This window comes from Dipodomys merriami, unplaced genomic scaffold, assembly GCF_024711535.1.
Source record: "Dipodomys merriami isolate MVZ:Mamm:240054 unplaced genomic scaffold, mDipMer1.0.p SCAF_19, whole genome shotgun sequence".
NCBI lineage: Eukaryota > Metazoa > Chordata > Mammalia > Rodentia > Heteromyidae > Dipodomys > Dipodomys merriami.
The window spans coordinates 19,765,117-19,787,296 of NW_027203270.1; the positions used below are offsets into that span (position 1 = coordinate 19,765,117).

Below are 22,180 nucleotides of genomic sequence, written 5' to 3' on the forward strand. Positions count from 1 at the left end.
ACTTGCGGCCCAGCCCCGTGGGCCGGGTGTCCGGAGCGCACGAGCCCCGCGGCTCAGACGCGGCGGGTGGAGGCGCGGTCCGGGCGCTTCGGCCATGCCCGGCGGGGCCCACGCGGCTGTCCCGCGCTCGGCGCGCCCCTGGTAGACGACGCCCCGGGCCCGGCCATGCCGCTGGAGACGCAGGACGCGCTGTATGTGGCGCTGGAGCTCGTCATCGCCTCCCTGTCGGTGGCGGGCAACGTGCTGGTGTGCGCGGCGGTGGGCACGTCGAGTGCCCTGCAGACTCCCACCAACTACTTTCTGGTGTCCCTGGCGGCGGCCGACGTGGCGGTGGGGCTGTTCGCCATCCCCTTTGCCGTCACCATCAGCCTGGGCTTCTGCACGGACTTCCACAGCTGCCTCTTCCTGGCCTGCTTCGTACTCGTGCTCACGCAGAGCTCCATCTTCAGCCTCCTGGCCGTGGCTGTCGACAGGTACCTGGCCATCTGCGTCCCGCTCAGGTGAGGCGCGTGGGATCTGGAAGGGCCTCGGTGAAGTAGAGGGTCGCCCTGTCCAAGCCCAAGGGACTGCCTTGGGAGACCCCCCCCCCCCAGATGGCACTCTGGGGGAGGATGCCCGTTAATCTCACAAACACGCGCACCCCATGTTTCTGGGATTCTTCTGGTGCACTAGAGGAAAACGGCCGCAGACACTGCGCGCCCCCCCCCCCCCGCCCCCGGCGTCCTGGGTGCTCGTGTCCTCCTAGGGGGCTCCGCCTAGAGACAACTCTGAGGGTTTCAGGAAGAGCCGCCTGGGGTGAGGTGCCCACACGGGCCCGGGAAATCCAGGTGGGCGCGGGCGGTTTGAGGACGCGACAAAGGCTATCTTCCTCCTCCTCTCACCCCCCCCCCCAACGGGAAGTCGTCAGGCACAACTTTAATGGTGCAGAAGAGCTGCCTTCCCAAAGCGGGAAATGGGGACCAGAGTAGCGGCCCCACGCAGCCCGGAGAGTTCTGGGGTTCGGGGAAGCTTCTGCTCAGGACCAGGCAACTTCAGACCCTGGGGTTTGGCAGTCAAAACAGGCACAGAGTACTCAGGACACAACTTCATTAGCTTGCTTGCTGTGAAGTGAGGCAGCCAAGCAGATCCGAGGGGAAGTGCCACTTGGGGGGAGGGGGGGAATGCTACTGACATTTGTCCCTGCATATTTGTGATGCAAATTACTCCTTATCTATTTATTTTTTTACTAAAAGGAGTTGTAGTGCCTACTGGTTCACCAAACTAAATGGAACATCTATAGGGCCTCCTTGCTATCAGGTCCACTTCATACCTCGCTGCCCTGTCGGAGCAGACCAAGAGGCCCATCGGGTTCTTAGAAAATTGTTGAGAACTTCCTTTTTCCACACGGAGAATACCCGCGGAGGATTCAGAGGATGGAGCTAGCTAGCCAGGGGAGTGGATCCTGAGTTGTAGCTGATGGATTTAAAGTTGATAGCCTTAAGTACCTGGGCCCCTTTGGCATTTCTGTGGTGAGTTTGGGATCTTTCCATTTGGAAGTGAGAAACTGAACAGGGAAACTAGATTACAAGAATAGGAAGAGAAGAGAGGGGACTCATTACCAGCTATGGACCCGGCTGTTTATATTATATTATATTGTTATATTTATGTACATCCCTTAACTACTTGCAGAGAATAGGTACTGTTGCCTGCATCCTGTTGATTAGAGGCTAGTGGCTCAGGGAGGTGAGAATCTTGCTCAGGGTGGTACATCTTGGAATGAGTAGCAGAACTGGGACTTGAACTCGGAGCTGGCACTGTGTTCTCCCATGCTTCAGGCTGTCTTGCAGTACTGTGTGTGGCACCAATGTTGTAGATACTGAAATGGCATTCTGCTATTTCTGAAGAAGACTTCTGCCTATAGTGAACTTGGTGGTGATTGTAAGAAAGAAGGGCTTGGTGGGAAATTGAGCAGAAGAGTACTCCCAGAGCCGGCAGATGTGTTAGCTTGGACTCTGTAGGTTGTATTCTGGGTTCCCGCGGGAACCAGAACCTCCTGCTTGGCAAGGCTGGGAGCTTATATGCTTGTCTGGGCTCTTCCACAATCTGCTGCCCTTGGCAGCTGACCAGAAGGCTTCAAGCATCCCATTAGGTGTGACAGAGCCCAGGGATTTCCCAGGCTTGGGCTGCAGAGCATCCTCTTCTCTCTTACAGATCTTTCCCCTGCCTTTTGGTTCTCATAGTGGGCACTTGATGGCCTTCTGGACTTTTGTTCTGCAGAAGGGCAGTCACACGCCCCCAGTGGGAGTTGCTCCTATAAGGGAAGCCGTTGGGCTTGCCCCTGGCAGAGTCCCAGAGATACCCAGCTTACCCAAGAGAATATCTTGTGCCACATAGATGAAGTAGGAAGTTCCATAAAAGTTTAAATCTGGGGCTGGGAAGGTGGCTCAGTGGTAGAGCGCTTGCCTTGCATGCATGAGGCTCTGGGTTCAATTCCTCAGCACCACATAAGCAAAAAGAAAAAAGCCGAAAGTGGTGCTGTGGCTCAAGTGGTAGAGCACTAGTCTTGAGCTGAAGAGCTGAAGGAGAGCACCCAGGCCCAGAGTTTAAGCCCCACGACCAGACTCCCCCCCCCCCCAAAAAAAAAGTTTAAATCTATCATTTCTCATCCTGGTTTGTGTTGGAGGGAAAAAAAATGAGTGTGGGTGTCTTAAAGAGAAACAGATGTTGATCTCAGGCTCCTCACTTCTTCTTTGCATTTGGAAAGGGCAGGAGGGCGAGAGAGATGTAAGTAGAAGACAAAAGGACATCAAATGCGGTTTCCAGGAGGCTTTCCCCATCCCTACCATCTTAGTTGCACAAGTTGCTGAGAAGAAAGCTCCAAAGAGCTGCTTACTCAAAGCAGCTGCCTGACTCCTGCCCTGGAAGGTGCAGACATATGGCCTGTCCACACACTAGCTCCTGTCCTAGGAGGGTGTGAAGGGTACCTGGATTTCACATGTCCCTGAAGCCCCCTGGCAGTTCCTGAAATGAGCCTTCTGCCCTCAACTGTGTCAGGAGTTGGGACAGGTTGAAAATGAAGGTTATATTGAGCTGGGGCTGTGATTTGTGTGTCTGTGGCAGCTACTTGGGAAGTAGAGGTGGGAGGAATTTGAGACCAGTAATTTGAGAGTCACAGAGGAAGACCCAGTTTCAGGAAAATGCTGGTTCTTGGGCCCTACTTAATCAGAATGCCTGGGTTAGGTTGTGTATGGGATGTGTTGATATCTAACAGGATTTTCTACTTATACCAAAGTTAGAGAGCCCTTCTGGAGTTGGGGTGGGGGGAAGCTACGATGCCTTCAGTTGATTGACCCAGGCTGGATATTGGCGCCCCCTGAGTTCTGATTGAGTTCTGAAGCCTTTCTTGGGGTCAGGGAGCTGCAGGTGGGAGTCAAGTCAGAACTGCTGTGTTTAGGAGGATGTATCTCCTGTAGGAAGCCAAGCAAAGGTTAAGAGCCAGGAATGAGGGCAGAAGGCTTAGTTATGTCTCTTGCCTGGGCAAAAACAAGTCATTGGATTTGTCCCAGTTCACTGATTCCAGGGCCTCACAAAGTATCTAGGCCTCAAGGCTGTATGAAGCTCCCCACCTGCCATAGTGTTTACTGATGTGGAGGATAAGACAGGAGAAAAGGAAGCCCAGAGGAAACTAGGCACAGAAATCACACCTTCGGCCTGACTTGAGGCAAGGAATGTCTGCTCCAACCAGGTACCCTTTGCCTTAAGAGTAGCCACAGAAGGTCTGCTTTGTCTAATTCAGTCTGCAGACACTTCAGGTTGAGTTCAGGGAAACCATCGGCAGTGAGCACAGAGGTGCACATGTGGAGCTGGGGCACAGGCTTCTGGGCTCTAGGGGTGAGCATGTGTCTCTTCCATGGCTGCTATCCTGCCTCTCATTTCATCCTCAGGGTAGTTCTCATTCGTCTTCCCTTGTCTAATCCTGTTCCTCTTCATGTCACACCTACAGCAGGGTGACTGTGACTCATTGTCTGGCAACCTTCTCTGCCCGGCTCTGAGGACTCAGTTTCCCCTTCTACTTTGGTTGAGTTTCTAGTAGGGCTGAATGAAGTCTGTTTTCCCAGAGGAGCTGAAGGAGAGCATTTTGCAGGGAGTGTTTGGCTCTTGGACCAAGAGAACATAGATGGTGTGTTTGTCCATCCCTAGACCCTGGTCCTGCCAGTCTCCTGTCCTCTGCCACACTGAGATTCTTTCTGTTTTGGGTCTAGGCAGTAGGAGCTAAAGGCTTTTTAGCAAGACTTGGTACCTTGGTGAAACTATGAATTCCACTAAGGGTAGAAGTTAGCAGTGGATTATGAGTGTTTTTCCCCAAAACTTAAAAATTGAGCTATAATGTCCATACTACTAAAATTTATCTTTAGTGTCATTTAAAAATAAGACAGAAAATGCTCTGGGGCTGGGAAGATGGCTCAGTGATAGAATGCTTGCCATGTATGCATGAGGCTCTGGGTTCAATTCCTCAGCACCACATAAACAGAAAAAGCCCGAAGTGCTGCTGTGGCTCAAGTGGTAGAGCGCTACCCTTGAGCTGAAGAACTAAAGGAAAACACCCAGGCCCAGAGTTCAGGCCCCTTGACCAACACACACACACACAAAGAAATAACATGCCCTGGGCCCTTTCTCCTCTACCCTTCGTGAGAGTTCCCTCCTTGATCTTCCTTCTTTCTCCCATATCAGTGTTACCTTCTCTTCCATATCATTCCCATTATAATGTGTTGAATGGTGTCCCCTCCCCCCCAAGATATGTCCTGGTTATGAGCTCCAGATCTGTGAGGTAACGTCTTGTCTCACATTCTAGAACCCTCTGGTGCTCAGTACAATGTCTAGCATCATGCACAAACCAAGAATTACTGGATAGCAGGAGCTTGTATCGTGCCCAGGGGAATAGCTGGACAGGTGTGGGGAAACAGTGCCTTTGCAAAAAGGATGTGTGAGCAGCTGATCCGAGGTGGTAGATCCATAGTGAGGGCCAGAGCTCGCTGGTGAGATGATGTCAGAAGAAAAGTTGGGGGCTGGGAAGGTGGCTCAGTGGTAGAGCGCTTGCCTTGCATGCACGAAGCCCTGGGTTCGATTCCTCAGCACTACATAAGTAGAAAAAGCCAGAAGTGGCACTGTGGCTCAAGTGGTAGAGTGCTAGCCTTGAGCTGAAGAGCTGAGGGACTGCACATAGGCCCAGAGTTCAGGCCCCATGACTGATAAAAAAGAGAAATAAAAGAAAAGCTGGATATACATATATATTATGTGTGTGTATATATGTATGTATATATACATAGAGAGACAGAGACAGAAATATATATGTGGAGAAATATATATATTTATTTATTTATTTTCATCCAGTACTGGGGCTTGAACTCAGGGGCCTTGGCACTCCTGCTCAGCTTTTCAGATAGTAGTGATACTTTCCCACTTGAGCCGTACTGCTGATAAGAGTCTTGAGAATTTATCTGCTTGGCTAGATCAGATCTCAGCCTCCTAAGTAGCTAAGATTACAGGTGTGAGTCAGTGGCATCTGGTTGCTTCAGTATTGTTTCCTATTTGTTTGCTAGCCACACTGGTCTCAAACTTCTGACTTCAAGCAATCCTGCCTCAGTCTTCCATGTAGAAGGCACTACAGACACATGTCACCACTTCCTAGAAGCTTTACTGAAGCAATGAAGGGAAGCTATCTTCTAAGAGGATCCTGGGGGCAGACAAGGTGGTACGGTGATCAGACATGTCCCAAGATAGCTAGTCCTTAGATAGCTAACCCAGCTGAAGGACTGGATTGAGAACAGGTAGCTGTTGAAACTTTGGCTCAGCTTGCAAGTCCTGGTCCTGCTGTCACTGTGTGTGTTGCTTTGCTGTCATTTTATCCTCTGTGTCAGCATCACCTCCTAGCCTGAAGAAACAACCTTCAATCCAGCAGCCAGTACCAGTGTTGGCTCTTGTCTGAGGATGTCAGAACCTTCATCCTGGTCAGAGTGATGGGCAGCTTATTCTGCAGTGTGTGGTTCCCAGCTAGGCACGTAATGGCTTACCAAAAGCCTAGGTTGGGGCTGGGAAGGTGGCTCAGTGGTAGAGCACTTGCCTTGCATGCTTGAGGCCCTGGGTTTGATTCCTCAGCACTACATAAGAAAAAAGCCGGAAGTGGTGCTGTGGCTCAAGTGGTAGAGTGCTAGCCTTGAGCTGAAGAGCTGAGGGACAGTGCCCAGGCCCAGAGTTCAGGCCCCACGACCGGACCCCCCCCCCAAAAAAAAAGAAAAAGAAAAAGAAAAAAAAATACAGCAAAAGCCTAGGTTGGTGAAGTATCTGAGCCATCTGAAGACAATCTGGAGGGACCTGAGAGTCCTGTTCCCTGGCTAAGGATAGTCAGGGAATGCATAGGAACCACCAGCATGGGGACATAGCAGTGGAGATGGTGAGCACTCAGGCTGTGGTAGACAGGCTCCCCCTGAGCAATAGGAGGGGGTAGGTCCCTCTGGCCACCATGGGCCTGCCGGGGAACTGAGTCCTAGAGCTCCTTCAGCCTCCAGCTGCTCTGAATGCCTATAATAGGGGCAGCTGACAGGAACAGCCTTGCCATTGAAATGGTGCCAGGCTTTGAGTCTTAGATGACTATTTCCAACCATCCAGTTCTGAAAAGCACAGGAGCTGCCTCTGATTATCTGGAGGATGGACTTGTAGCCTGCATTCCTTTACTTCTTTCTTGGTGACCGTGTGCATAGGGCCTACAGCCTTGTGAGCTCCTCCCTGCCAGGCCTGGCAGGACATAGTATCTCTCTTCTGCACTGTTGGCCCGTGACTTCAGCTCTGGTAGACCCTGTTCAGACAGATCTAGGGAAGCCTCGCCTCAGGTGTCTTGAATGTTGGAGTTTTCAATATTGTGAACAGCAGCTACTGTTTCAAAGCCTTTCCTGTGGGCAGGCATCTTACATGCCTCACCTTGGCTAGTCTGTACGAGAAACTCCACAGATAGGAGACTGAAGCCAGGGCTGGACTGGCCTGTTTACCCATGAGCTCTGAGCCAGCATGGGAACGTCTGCAGGGAAAGACTGCAGACACTGTGGTCCTGCAAGAGCTACTCCTTCAGGAGTGCTCCTGACTAATGAGTGAGGGCACAAGCAGATTGTGATAATAATAATTTGGGTGAAAATATTATGTGGGTCAGAAAAGATGATGTCTAAAGAGTAATGAGGTTGGCCAAAGGAGGAGGAAGCTATGCCTGGGCTCACAGAATTTGAGTGGTAGCTGCAAGGACTGTTAGGGAGTTTTCCCTGCACCTCTTTCCTCCCATGGGGAGACCGAGGCCCAGCCTTTCTTCTTGCTTTGGGCTTTGAGTATGGTAATTCTTCCCTGGAGTGTTAACATGATACAGTATCAGTCTCATGAGAGACCAGCAGCAGACTGTGAATGGCAAATAGCAAGTGTATCTTCTTCTATATAGTTAAAGTAGAGGACAGATTCACAGGCAGTCAAGGATAGTCATTAACTCAGTCTGGCCAAGGGAGTGAGGTGTTTCTTTTTGTTGTTATTGTTTGTTTTTTTTTTTTCAGTCATGGGACTTGAACTCTGGGCCTGGGTGCTGTCCCTCAGCTCTTCAGCTCAAGGCTAGCACTCTACCACTTGAGCCATAGTGTCACTTCCGGTTTCCTGGTGGTTTATTGGAGATAAGAGTTTCATGAACTTTTCCTGCCCAGGCTGGCTTTGAACTGCGATCTTCAGATCTCAGCCTCCTGAGTAGCTAGGATTAGAGGTGTGAGCCACCGGTATCCAGCATGAGGTGTTTTTTCTAGAGAGTGCTTGAGTTGTGTGGGTGGATGAATGGAAGGAAAGAGTATTGGAGTAAAGCCCTGAGAATAAGCGGAAGGTGAGAGCCCTTCGATATTTCCATGAGTGCAAAGCTTGAAGGCTGGGAGGGGGTGGGGGGAGTGGTAGGTGTGGAGCAGGCAGGTCAAGAGGGTCTGGAGATTTCCTGAGGATGCTGGTGAGTCCATGATGGAGTCAGATATGTGTATATTGTTCTTTTTGGCATGTGTTAGAATTTAGCCAGTGGGCACAGAAGTAAACATTCAGAAGTTGCAGAAGGATATAAAGCATAAGTGTCCTTTTTCCTTGAGCATCACTAGCCCTTCTAGCCCAGAGCCTGCCCTCCCCACCAAGACCATCTCTGTTGCTGTTTCCCCCAGGGTCACTCCTTAGCTGACACCTAGATTTTGTGTCCACATCGGAGGGTCCTGTCTCATGCAGTGTTCTACACTGCCTCTACTCTTTCAATCTTTTTCTTTTGTCCCCACTCCCTGGCTGTTTCAGCCTGTATTTCTAATTCCATCAGTTCTTTTTTTGGGGGAGGGGTCCGGTCGTGGGGCCTGAACTCTGGGCCTGGGCAGTGTCCCTCAGCTCTTCAGCTCAAGGCTAGCGCTCTACCACTTGAGCCACAGCGTCACTTCCAGCTTTTTTCTTTTTGCTTTTGTGGTGCTGAGGAATCGAACCCAGGGCCTCATGCATGCAAGACAAGTGCTCTACCACTGAGTCACCTTCCCAGCCCCTCCATCAGTTCTTATACAGAACAGTATGGTATTGACACATCCTCCTGTATACCTTAAATTATCTCTGGATCATTTATACAATATAATGTAGGTACTGTGTTACACTTACTATGTTGTTTAAGGAATAGGATTAGAAAAAAATTTGGACATGATGCACTACAGTTTTTTCCAAAGTTTTTCTTTTGTCTTTTTTTTTTTTTTTTGGTTTTCCAAAGTTTTTCGATGTAGACATGCTCTATGAAGGTCCAGCTGCACCTCTTGATTAAATTTACACTTGTTATATTTGTACTTCCTTTCTCTCTTTCTCTGTGTCTCTGTCTCTCTGTCTTACACAGCACACACAGGAATTTTAACAGATCTGTAGTCCATAGTCAGATATCCCAGTTTTATTCTTTGTAGCTCATCCCTCCCTCCTTTTTCCTTCCTTCTGTCCTTTCTACTTTCTTCTTTCCTTCCTTCTAGGAATAAAGAGAATGGTCCTGCTTTTATTTAATACTTCCTTTTAGTTTCTTGAATCCAAAACAATTGCTTGGTTGTTTTCTTTTAGGGTTTTCAGACATGAACCTTTCTGAGGAAGTCAAGTGGTTGTTTTCTAGAATGTTCCTCATTTGGATTGAGTTGTTTCCTTATGGTTGTGTTGAGGTTGAACATGAGTGATGTGGTATCCTTGTTAGTTCATCACATAAGGCATACAAGGTCCACTTGTTGCACTATTGCCATGATGAAGTTGATCACATGGGAAGTGGCGTGTGTCAAGATTACTGTAAAAGTGTGTGTGTGTGTTCCCCACTGATGATTCATGCCTCAATCAATCATTACCATGGTGGTTATAAGAGATCATTTTTTTTCAATCCTTCCTTGTGAGTCAGTTTGTAGTCTTCTGTAAAGAAGAGTTTTGCTTTATCCTTGCTTTCTCCTGTTTTGGGGCATATGGATTTATGTCCATTCAGCCTTGGTGCATTTTGATGCCAACATTTGGCTCACAAGAGCCTCTTCAGGCTCACTTCTGCTTTGAGTGTTCTCATTCATTCTTGAGTACTTCCTTATTTGCTGGCACAGGAAAAGATGCCAGGCTCAGATATGGCACCAGCTAGTTACCAAAGGGCTCTGGTTCCTTTAAGCCCTTTTAGTTGAAAACTAAGAATAGAAACGAAGATTTGGGTAGGTCTTGTCCATTGCTGCTGGAGTCATTTCTTTTAGGTCTTAGCATTAAAGAAAGGTAAGAGGTTTATTTTTGTTGTTTGTTTTTTTTAAGAACTCTTGCTGATAATAAGATGTCATATAGTTATCATATAGTTAATGAAAAGGAATCACTGAGTTAAGAAAATTGAGGCAGAATCATCAATAGGTGGCAAAACTTATGGGTGAAATTTCCATGATGGATATTTACAGAATCTCAAGGGAGCTTAAGACATACACTGGAAAAAACAATAGCCACTTCAATAGTTGGTGTTGGGAAAACTGGGCATCCATATGCAGAAAACTGAAAGTGGATCCTTGTTTGTTACCATGTACTAATATCAATTCAAAGTGGATCAAAGACCTTAACATCAGACCTGAACTTTAAGTATAGATAGAAACTTCTTGAAAAGAGTACCAGGTGTACAACAGATAGCAGAGAAACTTGACAAGTGGGACTACATCAAAACTAAAAGTTCCTGCACAGCTAAGGACAGAGTTACTAAACTAGAAAGATAGCCAACAGACTGGGAAGAGATCTTTACCAGCAATATATCAGACAGAGGCGTAATATCCAATATATACAAAGAGCTCAAGAACCTAACCTCTCTCAAACCTAATAAACAAGTCATTAAATGGGTAAGGAAGCTAAGAAGAGACTTCTCAGAAGAAGAGGTAAGAATGGCAAAGAAAGACATGAGGAAATACTCATCATCCCTGGCCATAAAATAAATGCAAATCAAAATAATTCTGAAATTTCATCTCACCCAGTTAGCTTGGCTAACATTGTAAAATTGAACAACAAATATTGGTGGGGGTGGGGGAAAAAAGGAACCGTACTGCACTGTTGGTAGGAATGTTAACTAGTACAACCACTCTGGACAGCAGTCTGGAGGTTCCTCAAAAAAGTAAACATAGCCTTCCCTATGACCCAGTTATACCACTTCTGGGCATCTGCCCTGAATATAATGAGCCAGGATATGTTCATTGCTGCACTATTCACAATAGCTAAGATATGGAAACAGCTCAGATGCCCCACAATAGATGAGTAGATCCAAAAAATGTGGTACTTACACAAAACAGAATTTTACACAGCCATTAGGAAGAATAAAATAATGTCATTTGAGGGAAACGGATGGAACTAGAACAAATAATGTTATGTGAAGTAAGACAAACTCAGAGAGACAAAAGGTACGTGTGGAAATTAGATCTAAAATGCACTGGGATATGATAAATTACACAGGATTCTAGGTATTCATACGTAGTGAGACAAAGAGAGGATACTCTTAGGAGAGACACACGAAGGCTCAATGCCTAAGTGCCTTTTCATATTTCATATTTATATAAATAATTTACATATGAAAATGAACTCCAAGATATGGAAACAAGAGAGCTCTCTTTTCTTTATTGTTTTTTAATTTTTAGTTTTTTGGTTTTTTTTTTTTTTGTCAGTTGTGGGGTTTGAACTCTGGGCCTGGGTGCTGTCCCTCAGCACTTCAGTCCAAGGTGAGCACTCTGCCACTTGAGCTACAGCACCACTTCCAGTTTTCTGGTGGTTTATTGGAGATAAGAGTTTCATGGACTTTCCTGCCCAGGCTGGCTTTGAACTGTGATCCTCAGATCTCAGCCTCCTGAGTAGCTAGGATTACAGGCGTGATCCACCAGAGCCCGGCTTATATTTTAGTCTTTAGTTTTTGATAATTCCGTCTTTTTTTCTTTATGTGTGGTACATTCAAGTATACATCTTCAGAAGGGTTGGGGAGAGGGTACAAAACTCAAGGGAAAAAAGGTGAAAAAGTGCAGCAGTGGAGTGCATTGGTTATTGATGAAAGTGATCATACGACTCGTGGGTGGAGATGTAAGGGAGGGACTGGATGAGAATGAGGGGACAGAAGATACTGTAGGAAAGGCAATGTGCTTGTTACCTGACTCATGTAATTGTAATGCCCCTGCACATCACCTCTATAATAACAATAAAGTAAATTAATTAAAAACAAACCTTTGTTCTTCCTGGCTGGTAGTACACTTCTGTGGTCCCAGGTTTCTGGAGGCTAAGTCAGGAGGATCCAGAATTCAAAGTCTTCCTGTGTTATATTTCTGAGACCCTGTATCAAAAAAACAAAAAAGAAAAAGAATCCATTGTTCTGAGTCTAGTCTAGCACTGTTCCAGCTATGTGATTCTGGTGATCACTTGAGGAATTTTCTTTTGCTTTGGTTTGTTCATCCATAAGATGAGTCTGTGCTTAAAAATGTGAGTTACGATCCATTAGTAAGTCATTTAGCAGGTTGCAATTGGTGTTTAAAAGTTGAAATCTGAGTATACCATTTGTATTAAGGTAACAATTATTTCATAACTCACTGGGTTATATTATATGATGCAGGTAATGGATCATGGTGTAGAGTGTACTTTTTACTGTCAGGGTCAAAAATTAAAGACAAAACAACAAAAGACAAAAAATAAAAAGATTGGACTAGATGGGAAGAAAAAGATATTTACAGGGTCTTAAAATATGCATGGGTGTGGTTCATGCACTCAAGCGGTAGAGCACCTGCCTAGCAAGCTTGAGGCCTTGAGTCTAAACTCAGTGCAAATATATATATGTATATATGTATGTGTGTGTATATATGTGTGTGTGTATACTGGTTTCTGAAATACCTGCTAGATTTTATTAATGAATACACTTAGATCTTAAGGTTTTTTGTGAGAATTTTTTAAATTGTAGATTTTCCTTCAATAGACAATACTATGCAAAATTTTTATTTCTTTTGTTTGTGCATACTTCAAAAATTATTTCTCACTGTTGGGGATGGTTCTCAGGGTGTTGTACTTGCTAGGCAAGCCCTCTTCCTACAGACTTATACCCACAGGCCATGAATACTTTCTGAAAAACTCTTAATTTGGTTCCATGATAAATATGAAAAAGTGGGGTGGCAGCTATTAGGATGAAAATATCCCCTCTTTGTGTGGTCTGTAAGCTAAAGCCTTCGCATGGTCCTACACGCCATGCCTTGCTCAGTTTAGCAGAGCTGCCTGGTGGATGTTAAGCACGTATATACTGTATATATGGTTAAGAGGACTGAGTTCTGGCTCTCCAGGAACTTAGGCTTGCCAGTCTGGGTGTTGAATGTCTTGGAGACAAATGAGCAAGATGGATCCTCTATCTCCATTGGGAGGAGACAAAGATGCAAGAGTGTAGAGGGTCCATGGGAGGGCCAGTCACGGGGACCAGGAGTACAGTGGTGTACTTCGGGATGAAACACTGCTTCCAGGTACAGTTCTGCCTGGTGATTAGTTCATGTGTGATAACTCAGTCAGAGAAGCATATTTGCTTTGTCCACATGAGTTTGCCTAATCAACGGAAGTGGGAGAACGGGAGGAGAATTAGTCCATGGGGAAAGGAGAAGGGCCCCAGGTTGACTGGTGAGAGGGGAAAACCCTTCCTCAGAGCTGCACCACGGCCATGGCTGGTAGACTGCAAAGATTGTGGAGGTGGATGCACAGGTTTTATTCCAGAGAGAAAACCAGTGGAGGGAATCTCCAGCAGAAGCTGAGCCCACTGCTGCTTACAGACCTGAGATTGACATAAGGAGTTCATGAAAGGTACTAGGAGGTTGGTTAGACAGGGAAAACCTTGTTAGTGGTAGCCAGGGAAGATAAGTAGTGTGGTCACCAACCAGCCCTTTGCCCCTGGTGATAATGGTGCCAAGAAGATGTCACTCTCTTGGGCCAGGTCAGGTGAGGTTTTCCTATGGGACAAGGGAAGAGGCTATCCTGTAAGCCACCTGTGAGTAACATGGTACCTGAACAAACATGGCTGCCCTTAAGTCCCCCAGCTATGGCAGGCTACATTGCCGCCATGCCCAACTTAGCCACAGCCACAGAGTCAGTTCAGAACTCACTCATCTGCACTGCCCTAGCACCAATGGTCTTGCTCAAAGAAAAGTTTGCTAGGATTCTGTTGACTTTTTGGAAGATCTTTAATGGGCACTGTATCAGCCACTGGACCTGCTGGACTGCCTGCCCAGGTGGCCATGTGATTCTGTAATGATTCTAGTATAAAATTAACTATTTCAAGTGATCTACCCTAGCTCCACTCTCCATATAAGCCCTGTTATTTATGTGACGTTTAGAGAACATGAGTTTTTCTCAGGATATTGGTATTGGTTTATAGCAGAAATGTCTGTATTTGCAAAGGACTGAAACTTGTGAGCAAGTCTATTAAAAAAGAAGACTGGAAACAAACAGCTTTGATAAACATTTATTTACCTATTTGCATTTACAAGATAGTCCCCCTCCCCACTGAACCCAAGGCCTCCCACATAACTAGGTACCTGTTGTACACAGAGCCTCATCCCCTACTCTGAAGCTAGGAGGTGGGCTTGGGAAGTCACTGCTTCTGTAGTGGAGCTGGGGCTCTGTGAAGCCCCTGGCTGGACTGGCCAGGCTCAGTGTCACTGTTCAGAATAGCTGCTCTTGAGGATCTGAGTTGAGAGCTAGGGATTGAATTCTGAGGCTAAGAGGAAGACTTGGTTTGAGCTGTGGGCTGCAGAGTCAGAGTGGGCCCCTGCCCCAGAAGTAGGCCAGCACTTACTATGCAGCCCTCGTAGTCCCCTGCCCCCCTTCATTATGTAACCACAGTGTTCACACTGTTCCCTTCTGTTGATTCCTTCCGTGTGACTGTTTTCCTATCAATCTCCTTAGCTAATGAGCTCCTTATAAGGAGAATGGATGGAGCTGAGCACAGTTCCATACACAGCACTGGGCACAGACATTTCCCAGAGTGTCACCTTTCCCATTTCATCCCTCTAGTGTGGGCCACAAAGGCTGGGCTTGTTCCTGCTGTGTTTGGGATAATGAATCTGACTTTGTTTTCTGCATTCACTTCTCCATCACTGGTTATTTACTGTCCTGCACTTGGGTCAGCTGGCCTCCTTCCTGTCCTTCCTACTGAGCAGAGCAGTAACTGACACGGGGAGAGATGTGGCCTATGCTTTTTGGGAATGTTTCGGAGAGATGGACATTCACGTGGAGACTTGAGGATGTTGTGAAAACCAGTGGCACACAGAGCAAGGCGTGGGACCCACGGCAGGGGCTGGGGGCTGGGGAGGGAGGCAGGTGTTCAGAGAGGATGGAGACACGAGCATGTCCAGAGGTATCTGGAGCTTTCAGTACCAAGGACTCCAGGCGTCAGTCCTTCCAGGGCCCTGGAGAGTGCAGGAACACCTGCCTGTTTTCTACAGCATCCCTGACTCCTACCTGGTCCAGGGTTTAGGAGTATGTCCTATAGGCCATCTGTCCTGCCACCATGGAGCTGGAGCTCCAGAGCCTAGAGAAGCCCAAACCTCTTCCCTATGGAGGTGGTGCAGGCAGTCTGGTCAAATCGTCCAGCAAAATAGAAAAAGCGTGCATGTCTTCCTTCCTTGCCTAAGGAGAGTCTGCCAAGAATAACAGGGCTCTTCCTTCAAGTTCTAGTTCCCATATAGTTCCTGGCAGAGTGGGACTCCCTGGACTTGGGAAATGGCTCTGGCAAAGGCAGATGTGTCTGGGGAAAGAATATGAAGCAGCTGACCCCTGGCCAGGTATGGCAAAGGGAGCTAGGATTTGTGAGATCAGCACTGAAGGTCGGTAAGCAGGAAAATGACTACCTTAGAAAAACTTGGAATCAGATTGGATTGGATTTGTGTTACAGTAACTTAGTGGTAGTGGAAAATGATTTCATCTCTTTGAGCCTTGGTTTTTCAGGTCCCTATGTGTCACCAAGGAGCTAGCAGCTATTCTGCATGGGACATGGCACAGTGAGTGTGTATAGTGCTTCAGCCCTGGTAGTATTGTGCTGCATTATGGTTCATTTGGAGGAGGGATCTGTAGGCATTTGCCCCAAAATTTGACATCTGATTCTTTGTGTGGTTCAGAAGCTGATAGAGTAGAAAACTATCTACCAGTTAGGGAGAAACTAAGAAGGAATTAGGAAATTAGGGAGGAGGGGCTGGGAAGGTGGTTCAGTGGTAAAGTGCTTGCCGTGCATTCATGAGGCCCTGCGTTCAATTCCTCAGCACCACATAAGCAGAAAAAGATGGAAGTGGTGCTGTGGCTCAGCCGCTAGAGCACTAGCCTTGAGCTGAAGAGCTGAGGGGCAGCGCCCAGACACAGAGTTCAGGCCCCATGACTGGCAAAAAAAAAAAAAAAAGAAAAAGAAAAAGAAAAAAAAAAGAAAAATTAGGGAGGATTTAGGTGGAGAAATGGTTCTGTAAGAGTTTTAATTGCCATTGGAACATTTTAGATGAAGGTAGAGATGTGGGTCGATTGTATGTGTCAGATGTGGCGTAAGTATTTCAGTTCTTGGGAAATCAGTTTTCAGGGTCACAGTACTCTGTATAGCTTCCTGGCTAAATGGATTCAAGTTCCTTTCCAAGCATTGTGCTCTCTCCTCTCAGTGCTGCCCCCTCCCCCAAATCTGGCCTCTTCCCCAAGGGTACTGATGCTCTTACCCACCTCCCGAACCCCAGGGAATGGGATACAGCTCTATCTTGGTTCTCTGCACACCGCTTTCCAGAATATCCTCCCAACATCACACTCTTACCTTCTGTACACTCTCACCTTTCTTTCTGATGCTGAGTATTGAAGCCAGGCCCTTGTACATACTAGGCAAATGTGCTACTGTGTGCATCCTATCTCCAGTTCCAGTGGGGGAACTTTTGAGGCCCCCCTGAATTGTTCAAATATGCTGCTTCTTTATGGCTGCCATACTTTGGTCTGCTAGTCTTTCTCTGTCTCCTCTGTTGCTGTCACATTCTTGGAAACTTTCCTGCCCAGACTGTCTTTGAACTGTGAGCCTCAGATCTCAGCCTCCTGAGTAGCTAGGATTAAAGGCATGAGCCACCAGTGCCTAGCCAAGTCAATATTTTCTCTTGAATCAGCTAACTGAAAATTTCCTTCTTCATCTCTCTGCTTCTCTTGTTCCCCTAAAATGCTGTGAAAGCTTAGCTGTCTGCAGCTTAGCATAACCAGTACCATGCCTTTGCTTATAAGCCTTCAGTGGCTTCCCATAGCGTAAGGAGCTGGCCCTTGCCTCACCTTAGCTCTTTTGTGTTTCCTTTGGCTTCTTGAGGGGAAGTAATAGTCTTTCCTGATGGGAAACCTTAGCTTGTGTTGTTTTGCTTGGACTGTTTTTCTCTCTACCCTTCACATTTTCATCCCTTCTCATCCATTAGCTTGCCATTTAAGAGGCCTTCTCTCACATCCTATATTGTCTTGTTTGTCTCTTATCACTGTCTTTTTATCCCTCCCCAATTCCTAATGGCTTATTTGTATATTTACTTGTTTGTTTCCTGTCTGTCCCATTAGCTTATATTCCCTGAGGTAATTAGACCTCTAATGCCTAGCACAACACAGTTATAAAGGAAGAACCCTTTAAATGAAGTAATGAGCAGGGAAGAGAGGAGGTGATGGGGGTTCAGAGCAAGCTGTGACCACCTGCTCCCCTGATGAAATCAGATGTTTTTCTTTCTTTATTCAAGACAATTTGGCATAAAATTAGTTATTCACATGTGAAGGATCAAGAAGTTTTGAGAAGTTTGGATGTGGGTGGATCTCTTGTTGTTTTGAACTCTGGTGGGAAACTTCCCCCACAAACTCTTCCATACACTATGCCCACTATTGTTTTTTTAAAAAGGTAAAATAAGAGGCATGGTGTCATGGAAGGAACACGGGCCTCATGGGCCTGGGAGTCCTGATGTAACTTCTTGTCTTTGGCTTCTGTTGGCTTATTATGTTTGAAAAGTTTGTGTCTTTAATTCCTCATTTGTGCAATAAGAATAGTTGGACTACAAAAAGAGAAAAATCCTTCTCTCCTGTTTTGGGCAGCAGGTAACAAATACCTAAATGGAATATGCAATCAAGACATTCAGCAGGGAATCTTGAAGGTTCTAGGGTTATCTGTTAGTCCCAAGGTGTCATCAAGGACCTGGCCCTTCCTTAGTACTGCTTGGTCCTTGGCTTTGTCTTCATGCCTGCCACTCATGGTAACAAGATGGCTTCAGTAGCTCTGGGCATTACAACTTCCCACAAAAGTATCAAAAGTAGAAAAGAATGTTCATGGGGCAGACCTTTCTTCTTGGGTTTGTCCTTTATCAGGAAGTAAAATCTTTCCTGGAGGTCCCCTCACAGACTTCTTTTTATGTTTTATCAGCCAGAACTATCTCATTATCTATCTTAGACCAATCACTATCAAGAGAATGAAAGCTTACCCCACACAGATTCCATCTGTCAAGACTGTCTTGCAGTCAGCTGTACTCAGCTCACTACACTTCAGTCCCGCGCAGAGCTAAGTGTGGAAAAGTTGCTGGCGGACCTGACCGCTGAGATGCTAAATGCTTGGCTTCCAGGGCAATTCTGTTATCCTTCAGGGACTGATCATGTCATTTACATCTCTGATGAGGCAATATGAGGAATAACATTTTATCAGTGACTTTACATTCCTGAATAGGGAGGAAAGCAGAAAAGATTTGGAAACAGATCCACTAGCCCAGAAACAAATTAAGTGAGCAACTGAGCCCAGCAGGCCATTTGTAGGAAGGCTCCACACTGGAGTTGTCTGTAGTTGAGAGGAACTCTCCAAGGGAAAAGACTATAGGTCACTGAGTTACTAGGTCAAAAATTAAAATCAAGTTTCTACTTCTGGTTGCGAACCCGCTCAGGTTGGCAGGGTCCACTGTGTCCTCAGGGAGCCGTCAGGCAAGGGTGGGTGCAGGGACTGGGAAGGCAAGGTGGGTGTTGAGAGTGGGAGGGTTTTGCAGTGTGAAGACTTAAATCCAAGGTGATGGCAAAATATATGATGTTCATGGCCAGGACTGTGATGGTACAGGAAGGAAATGAGGAAGGTGCATGCAGGATGCTGAACAGAATTCTCACAATGGATGGGCTCATAGAGGACATTAGGCGACAACAATATTATGAGAAGCCTTGTCACTGGCGACAATGGGAAAGCTATGAGACCTGCTAGAGGATTTACAACATGGAGATGACTTGAAAAATCAACTTCTTGATGCAAAAGAATAGGGCAGATCCGTGGCAGGGCTGCTGAGGCCTGTGGGTCGGAAGCCCACATCTACTTGACGCCTCCAACCCTTTTCTTTCTCCAACCTCACTTTTTGTTACCATTCTCTACAGTAAACTCAATCATGTGTATGCAAAAAATAAAATAAAATCACTATGGGGACACCCAGTAATATTTATTTCCTACTTAATTTCCTTAGCAAGGTGTACTGACTCTCTTGTCTGTCAAGGTCAGAGCATCTAGCATTCCTAAGTAGCAGAATGTTGCGTTAATGCTGAGAGGGTGTGGGTTAGGTGGTAGACTGTTTGCTTAGCATATGAGGCTCCAGTACTGAAAAAAAGTAAAAGCTGTCAGATAAGGAGGATTATAGTCAAATACAACACCTTAGGGTGTCGTCATTCTAGTTGAGGGAAAACACATGGAACATCAATAGGCTCTGACAAATCTGTTTGTAGTAACCTCCTATTCATAAGATGTGAAGAGAAAATGAGGAACAGATGTTCTGGCTGATGTTGGGTCTGTGGCACTCAGGAGGACTGATCGGGCCATGCTGAGGAGGAGGAGCTCTGTCTTGCAAGCAAAGGAAAATTAGATAGTTTTCATAATCAGGTCTCAAGGTACTGTGAATCAAGCTAATTTTTAGTTGTCTGTCCTGCAGTTACAGGAAGTTATATTTCATTTAGTTAATATATGTCGTTGTAATTTTACATATTATGGGCCAGCTATTAATTTTTATGTTCTGCTAGCAGTTCAGAGAAAGCACTTCCAGAACTTGATTCCCAGAAGTTTTCTGGGAAATGAACCTACCCATAGTCTGAAATAACCTTCTGTTATTTGTGGGAGAACAGGTGCTTGTTTAGAGCCATGAGTGATGCCATCGGGGCTCTTTGGGCTTCGTTCGTTCAGCGGTCACCTTATCAGTGACGCTCCATCACCCTCTTGAAAGCTACCGCCCCTGCCTTTCCTGACCTTCCTTACTCTGCTTTTATGTTTTTCATACCACAAACATTTCCCTCTGCTAACATGTAAGTACCTAACATTTGGAAGAGATCTATATTGTTTACTGATGTGTCTCTGCCACTTAGAACTTACAGAAGACCTAGACCCAAAGGTCAGTATGGGGGGTCATTAGAAAGTGTTCCTTTGGGGGCAGGCATGGCTTCAGTGTTAAGTACTTCTGTTGGAACCCTAGGCCTTGAGACAAAACCCAAGTACTATCAAATACAACAACAAAAAAATGTTCTTCAGGGTATCTACAATGGGCATGATTAACTGTCTTTTTATCACTGAACAGATATGAGTTACTATGGCAAAAGTTGAAATCGTTCTCCTGTTTGGCTGTCTCCCCCAGGTAATGACCTGGAGGTTGAACCCTCAAGGTGGTTAGAACTAAGAGGCTATGGTGTGTTCTTGGGATTTGGTTGCAGAGGGTTATAAACTGACCATACCTGATGTTCTTCTGAACAGGTATAAAAGCTTGGTCACTGGGACCCGAGCAAGAGGAGTCATTGCTGTCCTCTGGGTCCTTGCCTTTGGCATTGGACTGACTCCATTCTTGGGGTGGAATAGCAAAGACAGTGCCATCAACAACTGCACGGAGCCCTGGGATGCAACCGTGAATGAAAGCTGTTGCCTTGTGAAGTGTCTTTTTGAAAATGTGGTCCCCATGAGCTACATGGTATATTTCAATTTCTTTGGGTGTGTTCTGCCCCCACTGCTAATAATGATGGTGATCTACATCAAGATCTTCATGGTAGCCTGCAAGCAGCTTCAGCGCACAGAACTGATGGACCACTCAAGGACCACACTCCAGCGGGAGATCCACGCAGCCAAGTCACTAGCTATGATTGTGGGGATTTTCGCTCTGTGCTGGCTGCCAGTACATGCCGTCAACTGTGTTACTCTTTTCCAGCCAACTCTGGCTAAGGATAAGCCCAAATGGGCAATGAATGTGGCCATTCTCTTGTCACATGCCAACTCAGCGGTCAATCCCATTGTCTATGTCTATCGGAACCGAGACTTCCGCTACACTTTTCACAAAATCATATCCAGGTATATTCTTTGCCAGATAGATATCAAGAGTGGGAGTGAGCAGGCTGGGTCACGACCTGCTCTCCATCTGGGTTTATGACACAGGCTCTGGCCTCTTGGAGGACAAAGTACAAACTTGTAATAAAGAACAGGACAGGATATAGCTGGATGATTTTCACTGTGAAAGCCACAAGCATTTGAACTGCCTCTTGTACCCCCTGCCTGGAGTTGTTATCACATATCTAGCTGATCTGCACATGCTAGTAGTAGGTGCCAAGAGTTAACAAATGTATTTATGGTTCTGTTTGGCTGCTCTTAATGTGTGGATGATGCCAACGACTTGAATGGATTCTAAGACTATTTTGATTCTTAAGAGTCTGCTTCATTCATGACATAAAAATGACAAACTATTTTACTGTGAAATACTGTGAACTATTACAATGCAAATATTTTAACTTAAAGGTAAAATGGAAAAATGAAAGTTGACTATACTAATGTATACTTGTTTCCAGAATGGTAACCAAGAAAACTAAAAGTTAGTTCTTCAACCCAGAAACTGCTGTGTTTAGGGAATGATACTCTCCTAAATGTTTAAGTAGAATTATCATCAAGAAAGAAACTGGAGAAATGGGATCTCTATTGGATTACCTCTGCTAGAACTCAGAACTTGCTTCTTTCAAAGTTCAAGTTAAGCTGGGTGCAGGTGGCTCACGCCTGTAATTCTAGCTACTCAGGAGGCTGAGATCTGAGGATCTCGGTTCAAAGCCAGCCCTGGCAGGAAAGTCCATGATACTCTTATCTCCAATAAACCACTAGAAAACCAGAAGTGGCGCTGTGGCTCAAGTGGTAGAGCACTTGCCTTGAGCTGAAGAGCGCAGGGACAGCGCCCAAGCCCAGAGTTCAAGCCCTATGACCGACCAAAAAAAAAAAAAAGTTCAAGTTAAACTTACTTGTTGGGACCTAAGGTGTTAAAAAATTTTCTTAGCAAAGATATAACTCTGTATATTTCAGTGAAATAAAAATGAAGCTTAAAAAAAAAAGCTTAGGTTACTTCTTGTTGTACAACTATCTGTACCTATTGTCTATTTTACCCTGAAAGTTGCTTAAAAATGTAAGTGGACCCTGGTGCCTATGGCTCATGCCTGTAATCCTATTTGGGAGGCAGAGACTAGTTGAGGTCAGCACAGGAAAAAAGCTTGTGAAATTGAATTACTAGTAATTTAGTCAAATATCTATGTTGTAAGCTAGGCACCTGTGGTTTATGCCTGTAATCCTAGCTACTCAAGAGGCTGAGTTCTAAGGATCATGGTTTGAAGTCAACCTGACAGAAAAGTCTAAGAGACTCATCTCCCGAAG

General features: G+C 45.9%; 1 protein-coding gene and 1 pseudogene across 1 annotated transcript; both read left to right on the forward strand.

Moving 5' to 3' along the window:
* Positions 1-77: 77 nt before the first annotated feature.
* On the forward strand, positions 78-21,953 carry Adora2b (adenosine A2b receptor). Its single transcript, XM_070027651.1, has 2 exons — positions 78-500; positions 20,261-21,953. Exons 1-2 carry the CDS (start codon positions 166-168, stop codon positions 20,922-20,924), a joined length of 999 nt encoding a protein of 332 aa, XP_069883752.1. The 5' UTR covers positions 78-165; the 3' UTR covers positions 20,925-21,953.
* On the forward strand, positions 18,557-18,820 carry LOC138830843 (small ribosomal subunit protein bS21m pseudogene; annotated as a pseudogene).
* Positions 21,954-22,180: the final 227 nt, after the last annotated feature.